This window comes from Lolium perenne, chromosome 2, assembly GCF_019359855.2.
Source record: "Lolium perenne isolate Kyuss_39 chromosome 2, Kyuss_2.0, whole genome shotgun sequence".
Classification (NCBI taxonomy): Eukaryota; Viridiplantae; Streptophyta; class Magnoliopsida; order Poales; family Poaceae; genus Lolium; species Lolium perenne.
The window spans coordinates 126098009-126106466 of NC_067245.2; the positions used below are offsets into that span (position 1 = coordinate 126098009).

The following is an 8458-nucleotide window of genomic DNA, read 5'->3' on the forward strand; positions in this document are numbered from 1 at the left end:
TCGTGTCAAACGATTTTAGTTCTCGTTGTCAATATTTTTACTTCCTTGCGAATGACGGGATTATTTTCTTTTTTCTATATTTGGATTTTTTGGTTTTCTTTTAGTTCCTATAATAAGTGGATGTACTGCTCGTGTCAAATGGTTGTACTTCTCATCGCCAAGCATTCTAATTTCCCCACGAATGACGTTATTTTTTTTTCTTTATTTTTTTTTAGTCATTTTTCTTGTACTTCTTATATTAAGTGGGTGTACTGCTCGTGTCGAATAGTTGTACTTCTCAACATCAAGGACTTTGTTGTTTTCTTGTACTTCTTATATTAAGTGGGTGTACTGCTCGTGTCGAATAGTTGTACTTCTCAGCGTGAAGGATTTTGTTGTTTTTTGTACTTTCTATATTAAGTGGGTGTACTGCTCATGTCGAATGGTTGTACTTTTCAGTGTCAAGTATTTGAACTTCCCGCGAATGACGGGATTATTTTTATTTTTTTCTTGTACTTCTTATATTATGTGGGTTTACTGCTAGTTTTGAATGGTTATACTTCTGAACTTCAAGTATTTAAACTTCCCCGCGAACAACGGGATTATTTTAATTCTCTATTTTTGGTTTTAGTCGGTTTTTTCCCTGTTTTATTAAGCGGGTGTAGTTCAGGTTGTAAGTGGCAGCGGTGTCCAATGGTCCCGCATGCGCCGCCCGCGAAAAAACACCTATGGCACACTCACCACGAGACCTGGAGTCCCACCAGTGGAGCCGTGTACCAAGGCGATGCGGAGGTCGTCGATGTAGCAGCGCGGAGGCGGCCAGCGAGAGGTATTCCCGGGACGGCGAAGCTCCTAGGCACCATAGGGAGGTTGGGGCGGGGACGCGAGGCCCAAGTCGTGGAAGCATGGGTGCGGTCGCTAGCAGGGATACCGTGTACTTCCCAAAAATCAATAGATGATTCAGAAATGCTGCATGAACAATTGAACTTCCGAATAAAAACATGTTATACTGCCTTTGTGATAATGTTCACTTCTCGCCGTGTATACTTCTTTCTTGTCGCTGAATTGCCAAGCTTAGAAATCCAACCATGCAGTCGTCAAGGTACAGAGAGAAAAACAGAGAATACGTTCTCAAATTCTTCCGTTAGGTCGAACTGCAGAACCAAAAATTAATTGGACAAATTAAGATCAGATCTTAATACACTACGTCTAGAATTGCATGCTCCGTAAAACGAGTAGCCTTCATAACTTTCAATTCCAAACTGGTACAATGTAGACATCATCCATTGTGTTAATTAATTGTCTGTTAATTAGCACAAGATGCTATTCCAGTAGCATTCACCAAAAAATGAAGTGCAGAGAGTAGTAAGTAATATAGCAGCAGCTGAAACGAAACAGCAAAATGCTAGCTGCAACAACATTGACAGCCCATAAAACATCTCCTCCCAAAGAACTGACACGACTCAGCTTCGGCGTGGCCCCAAAATGTCGATACCTGCACCACAAGAAAGCAATTCCATCTATCAGCATTCTCAAGTGCATACAGTAGCTTAGATTTGCATGGAATGGAATAAAAGGGTCATATACTGACAATGTACTCAAGAGTTGCATATCAACATTTCAGATTCTCACAGGAAAGTCAACACCATCGTACGCAATTCATTCGAGATTCAGATATGTATGATGCAGGTATCCTAATTGCTATAAAGGAAGTGACGTGGGAACCTCGTTACCGTCACGGACGTCGCTGGACTGCTGCAGCTTCTCACAGGCCTCGCTGGACTTCTGCGGTTCCCCAAATAATTCAGTTAGTAAGGCACACAGAAACAAATTGGATTATAGCTATATCTAGAGAAATTAGCTCAACAAAGACTTCAGCAAACAGACACGGTAGTTCACATGATAATTTTGAAACCTGTCCAGCGAGGAGATATATCATGAATGAGGCATTTCAATGCTAGAATTGATAACAGGGAGTACTCAGATGGCAATTAATTTTCTCACACCTACAGACCATACTTCTTGAAGCTAGTTGTGATCCAAAGAGTTGAGTAACTTTCAGACAATATGTTTACTGCAACAAAGTCACCACTTACAGTCAGCTAATGCATAGCAAATCGATGTGAGACATTGTTTCACTCTCAATTGAAGTACCATGTAAATCAAGCACGAAAAGAAATAAATGAGCGTAGTGCCAGACTCCCTTTTGATTTTTGATCAGTATAAGAAAGGACTGAAATGGTAGCACTTGTGCAATCACATCTCAACCTCGCAGAATCAGCACAGTATAAGCATAGCATCAACACAGTCTAAGTTCAGCAATCAGCTCAGTATAAGCATAGCATCAGCATGTACAACTGTTGTATAACCGGTAAAGTAGTGGGCAAAGAATACAAATGTCAACAGGCCTGCATGATGCACGGAATCTCTTTGCTCTGTCGATAAGAAAACAGGCAGTTCGAACATCTCGTATTAAGTATGAGACAAACATCACGAACATGAAAGTTTCCGCACCAATCTTGCATGATACAGCTGCTACGGACTACTTCGCGAGCTCATTTATCTTCCAATCGCACCAGAGCGTGTCGGCACTCAAACCCCGCAATCTAATTTGACAACGGATCAATGATTACGTTATCCAGCAAGAGAAAGTACCTTCTTGCTAATCTTTTTCAACAGATGCCATGGATTTCGCCTACACCTTCGGCTCCCGCCCGACCTCGCCGGACGCGTGTTGAGGATCTCCATCTGCTGGAGAGAAGGCTTCTGGCTGAAGGCGGCCGTGTTAGCGGAATCCAGAGCAGCAGGAGAAGGGGAACTGCGGGTCAGAGAAAAGAAAAGTCAAGGAAGTACGAGCGCCGTGGCAAAATAAGTACAGGCCTCGAGAAAGTTCATCGGCAGGCCTGCCGTGGAAGATGTAGCGGCCGTGCACCGTCGGCGAGAGTCGCAGGGGGCTCGCGACATCGGCGCCAGTCGCAGGCGCAGGGGCGACAAGCGCAGGTGGTAAGGGTCTGCGTGGAGGACTGGAGGGGCATCTCGTGGACGGCGGCGAGGCTACTCGAGGAGGCCCTCGGCGCAGTGCTGTCACGACAGAGAGGATGCGCCGCCGCCGGGGGAAATCAAGGGAGGTCGGCGGCGGGGGGAATCGGGGGAGGCCGGCGGTGGGGGAATCGGATATGCCTGGCCGCGCAGTCGCTGGAGGAGGGTGGGTGGGGCGCACGCTCGTCGCCGGGGGAGGGTTCGGGTGAGGCGCTGGTCGCCGGAGAGGAGGAGTAGGGGCGGCGCTAGTCGCCGGAGGGAAGAGGTCGGGGGCGGCGCCGGTTGCCGGCACGATTGACCAGGAACACGAGACGGGATCGTGGTTGATTATCGGGAGGTGGGGATGGGATACAGGGGCGTTTTCTTCCGGGGCGTTTTTTTTGGTTCTCCCAATCGGTCCTTTACATAGGGTTGGCTAGTGCTCTGAATATTATTTTGAGCATCGGTTTCAAAATAGTATATATATATATATATATATATATATATATTAGGTAAATTAACTGGTGCTCCATGGTGCCCGGGCACATCTACGTATATTTTTGCTTTGTAATACACATACCTGAGGGTATACATACCTAAGTTACACATACCTAAGGTATACATACCTAAGATATGCATACTCAAGTGATACATACCTAAGGTATTGCATACCTAAGGTGTATGTACACTGATACGTGTATATATATGTTAGGTATGTGTAACTTGCATGTGTGTATGTTAAGTATGTAAATGTTAGGTATGTGTAACTTGTATGTGTATATGTTAGGTATGTAAACCTTAGGTATGTGTAATTTAGACACGTACACTCTAGTATGTATGAAATACATGTTTGGTGCCCGGGCACCATGGTGCCCCATATGTGCAAGACTATTCTCGAACCCCCTTAAGAGGGTTGTAGAATAGTTATTCTCGAACCCCCTATACTTAGTGTCTTATCCCGAACAGAGCCCACCGGAAAAAACTACTCACCGAACCGAACTGAACCGTTCCATAAAAAAATTCTACCCCGCACCTTCCCATTTCCCATAGCTAACTCAAAAAAACTCCCCTGCTTTCCTCGTCGCCGCCCAGCCGTATTCCCGCCCGCCTTCTTCCTCGCCGGCGCCGCCTCCAAACCTTCTTCGCCGGCCGCCGGCGGTCGATCCCAACCCAAGCAGTCCCTCCCGCTTCTCCTACCTCCCAACCAGCCAAACCCCGACGATCCCCAACCCACCGCCAGCTTCCCGCCTGCCATACCCACCCACCCACCTTAATTCTAGCCCAGCCCAGTCTCCGGCGCCGACCCGATATCCTACTTGACCTGCTGCCAACCGAATCACGTCGTGCTGCCTCTGGATCTAGTCCCGCCCCCTCACCACGCGCGAGCCGAGCTCCCTCCGGCCTCGCCTCCCTTTACCGGCCATTGAACCCGGTGCTCTAGAAGTCCACCTCCCGCACCTGCATCCAGCTCCTCTGTTGGCGCCCCAACACGTCCCCTACATCCCCGCAAAGGGAGTACACGGCGCCGCCCCGGGCAGTCCACCTCCCACCCCTGCATCCAGTCCCCCCCCCCCCCCCCCCCCGAGACGCCCCAACCCGCCCCTTCCATCCCCACCATGGGAGTCCACGACGCCGCCCAGGGCACTCCACCTATAGTCCCTGCATCTAGCTCCTCCGGAAGCGCCCCAAACTGTCCCCTACATCCAGCGGCTCAAGCGACGTACGTCCAATTCGCGACGGCCAAGTACACCACGGGCGTCAGGGGGTTCACCTCCGTTTTGCAAAGATTGGATCGCGCTGCATCAGTTTCCCCCCTTGCGGGCTATTGAAATTTCCCCGTTTTTTCTTCTAGAGTAGTGGTCAGATTCATATTACTAGCAAAAATCACAGTGCTCATGCTTGCTTTTGTGCTATTTCAGTTGTGTAATCTGAAAATCTTGAGCAGACTGTAGTGCATCACGTATTCTGAAGTTAGTGCATCGGGTATTCTGAAGTTTGTGAGTTAACTTCTCAAAAACTTTTAAAAATATTTCCTGGGCGCACTGCTCTGATCAGACGCCCATCGACATGAACAACACTGCCTCTAACAATTATCATGGACTGGCCCTAGTCACGGCTCCAGGAAAAGAAACAACCTCATTGCAATCTCTGAATTTCATCTGCTTGAATATCTTCTTCAGTTTATCGCTGTGATGTTCAGGAATGCTTTGTGGTCTGGTTGGTGCACAGATAAATTCTTGGATGAGTTGCATTTTTGAATACCAAAATAGGGTAGAAATCTTGATTGTTTAGATGAGATGTTCAATTTTCATTGTCGGTCTATTCATCACACAAAAAAGGCACTTCTTTCGTACTGGATTCGTGTGCAGCCGAGGTTCCATTCTTCTTCTGCTACTGGTAAGAAGTTAGCTCTTCTCTCATGTGACCGTTCTCTCTATCAATTGTCAATTTTGTAATGCTTCGTAGTCTGGTACTTTCCTTACTTGCATAACATATGCTGCTGCTTGTTGAATCTACTCATTTGATTTGTTTCTGACCGCAATGCAAATATGCACATACCCGTCACCACTTTTTGATTTACAAAAAAATTGCGGAATTTTCATATTCCATGGTATATCATTTTTGCAAGTTCACTTTTTGATTTCGAGAATCTCGTTTCTTGCATCCAAGAATTGCAGGCTGTCTTTGTTTATGGTTGTAGTAGCATCCTGTTTGGTGAAGTTTGGATAATTGCAGCACACAAACGTAATTTCTGAAGTTTAATTTCCGATATCAAGAAGTTCACTCTCGTATGTGTGAAGTGCAGGTGCATCGTCTTCTCTACTGCATCCACGCATCGGATCCATCTTCGTTCTTGCCAATGCTGAGCACAGTACTGCTGCTCGATGCATACCTTGCGCATCCACTAGCGCTGGACTCACGACCTGTCTAGGAGTTGACTGTCCACATCCCACGGCTGAACCTATATGAGGATGGGTTCTGAACTGCAAGAGGTCGACGATACACAACATGGGCGCCGTTGCTGCAGTTCTTTCTTCTGCCATCGGTGTACGGCATGCTCGTGCTGATGTCGCCGTCTCAGAGCAACATGGGATCACAGTGAGTTCATTAGGTGTAAAAGTTCATTTTATTCATCTATGAAACAAACTAAAGTTCATTATTTGTTTCATAGATGAAAGTGCATTATATATAGATTGAGAAAGTTCATTTTATTCATCTATGAAACAAACTTAAGGATCACAGTGAGTTCATTAGGTCTAAAAGTGAAGTTCACTCTGCAAATAAAATTAAGTTCGCTAGGCATAAAAACTGAATTTTATTTCAGAAATTGTAAAAAGACTTTAGTCTAATAGAATCCTTGCTTGCTTCCGCTTTGAAATATTTTATATTTCACTCCGAGGTCAACACAATAGCATTTGCTGATGAAAGTGGAAATCTCTTTTATTCTGGAAGTGGTGATAATATGTGCAAAGTAACTCACTCTTACACAATAGCACTTTGTTAGTCACAGATATTCCATTTTCTTTTACATGTGAGTTCACTTTATTAGACGAATTTGGGTAGTACTCTTTGTGTATTTAGGTGAATTCTGAAACTTTTATTTCAGGGAAGTTCAATTTGTAAATATGTGAGCTCCATTTTTTATGGAAAAAATACTTTGAAGTTCACCTCAACTTCTTTCAGAAGCTCACTTGGTTCAAATGGCCGCTGTTGGAGTCCAGCAGAGCCTATGCCAGGCCTCCTCGCTGCAGTGATGATCCTCGCCGCTACCAGGGGACTTGGTAGCCTAGGCGCCTGGCCCTCCCGAGCTCTGCTGGAAGCCGCAGCCACACCTACACAGGTAGTACAAGGGGCAACATGGGGGAGTTCGCTTCTGTTTTCCCATGTTTTTATTTCTTCTTAACAGTACTTCCAGAACGTTAGCTTTCCGGTCCGCTGCTTTTCATTTGCTGATTTGAATAGTTGTACACTTGTACTTGCTCTCTTCATTTGCACAAAGGTTTCAAAACTTCAAGTTCTTCATTCCCTACTGTATGTAATATGTCCATTGCACTGCTCTGTTGCAGGATATGGCACTTGATACTTTCCTGAAATTTGAGTTCAGTATATATGCTCTTTGTCCTAGGTTTTGTTTCTAATGTTATGATGTTCTATCTAAAGATAAGTTAGATTAAATCGTGTGGTAGTTCCCTCTATTCATAACTGAAGTTCATTTATAAATTTATGGGCTTGTTTACCATGACCACGATGTCATCGCCTTAACTTCCTACATGCAGGTTCTGCTGCAGTCATGAGCTTCTAGGTTGTTGTAAGCTTTGCTTCTATCTCGAGGTCCCGACAGTGCCTACAGTTCACTTCATGTAAAATGGCAAGTTCACTTTTTTATTCTTTGGGAGTTCGTTTTATGCTTTCTGCTGTTATTGCTGTATGGCTGATGGGAAAAGAATAGAAGCTCGCTTTATCTATTTGACAAGTTCACTTTTATATTTTCAGGGGTTTGGGAGCACCAGGATGTTCTGTGTTTGTTGTCCGGCCGGTAGAATTCATGAGAAGTTCAGATATAGGAAACCAATCACCAAAAGGTAATTGAGACCAAGGTCGCCCTGCTCATCTCGATACTAACCTAATTAATTTTTTCATATTCAAAACTTCTATATGTCGCTTGTCGTGTGGAAGTTCACCACTTATTGTGCGGATGTCCATCGTCCACTTTGCCGAATATCCACAAGTAATGCTCTACCATGTTTTACTACATTGTGATATTTTTTGTTGTCCAAGTTTTGTTACTTCACTTCAACAGAAGTTGACTTCTCAGTCCCACTTCACTACATTAGAAAAATGAATAAATGGTATTCACTAGGTAGAAAAGGCCCAGCAAAAAAGAATTCCCAACCCGAAGTCCACTTGTAACATCTTGAAAGTTTGCTTGGTAATGCTTGGAAGTTCGCTTTGTCCGAACAAGCAGTCAACATATCCAGGAACAGGAAGTTAGCATGCTTATTAGAGGCAATGCACTTAATACATATATATTAAAACTTAAAAGAACCATTGATGGCCCTGGACATCAATAGCTATGCATGTTTTATATTTTTAGCGCGTATCTGGCTGTAGTTCAGTTTATTTTCGGACACAGTTCAGATCTTTGCGCTTGAAGTTTGGTTCATGTGCGCTTGAAGTTCACTTTTCTCTCGATAAGTTTTTTGTTTGGAATTTCCTTCTCTGTTTGCTATCATTACAAACTTGCTTGTTACATGATTCTATGACCAACTTTTGCCATTCATTTAGTTGCTTTGATGTATGTTTGTTGTCTGAAGTTCACTTCATTCCCACCACGGAGTTCGGTACAAGTACATGGCAATTGCAGTTAATTTAAAACACTGTGGGTCGGAGGTTCACCTTTTTATTTGCTAAAAGTTCAGTTCATCTATGAGGGGAAGCTCACTTGTTCACATCATGTGTT

At 44.6% G+C, this 8458-nt stretch overlaps 1 protein-coding gene across 2 annotated transcripts; it reads right to left on the reverse strand.

The window, feature by feature from the left end:
- Positions 1-1206: 1206 nt before the first annotated feature.
- Positions 1207-3408, reverse strand: LOC127333491 (uncharacterized). 2 transcript variants are annotated; one of them, XM_051359871.1, is made up of 4 exons: positions 2912-3408; positions 2635-2797; positions 1713-1764; positions 1207-1474 (listed from the first exon to the last, which is right to left on the reverse strand). In XM_051359871.1, exons 1-4 carry the CDS (start codon positions 2941-2943, stop codon positions 1443-1445), a joined length of 279 nt encoding a protein of 92 aa, XP_051215831.1. In that variant the 5' UTR covers positions 2944-3408; the 3' UTR covers positions 1207-1442. The 2 variants fall into 2 exon arrangements, with proteins under 2 accessions (XP_051215831.1, XP_051215830.1); XM_051359870.2 differs by having other exon boundaries at positions 1705-1764; positions 2912-3407.
- Between the last annotated feature and the right edge of the window lie 5050 nt (positions 3409-8458).

Coding starts and splice junctions, on each gene's coding strand:
- LOC127333491 (XM_051359870.2), bottom strand. CDS start 2,943: ATGTCGCGAGCCCCCTGCGACTCTCGCCGACG. Junction 2,798..2,911: donor CCCTGCGACTCTCGCCGACG/GTGCACGGCCGC, acceptor TCTGACCCGCAG/TTCCCCTTCTCCTGCTGCTC. Junction 1,475..1,704: donor ACGTCCGTGACGGTAACGAG/GTTCCCACGTCA, acceptor CTTGTGGTGCAG/GTATCGACATTTTGGGGCCA.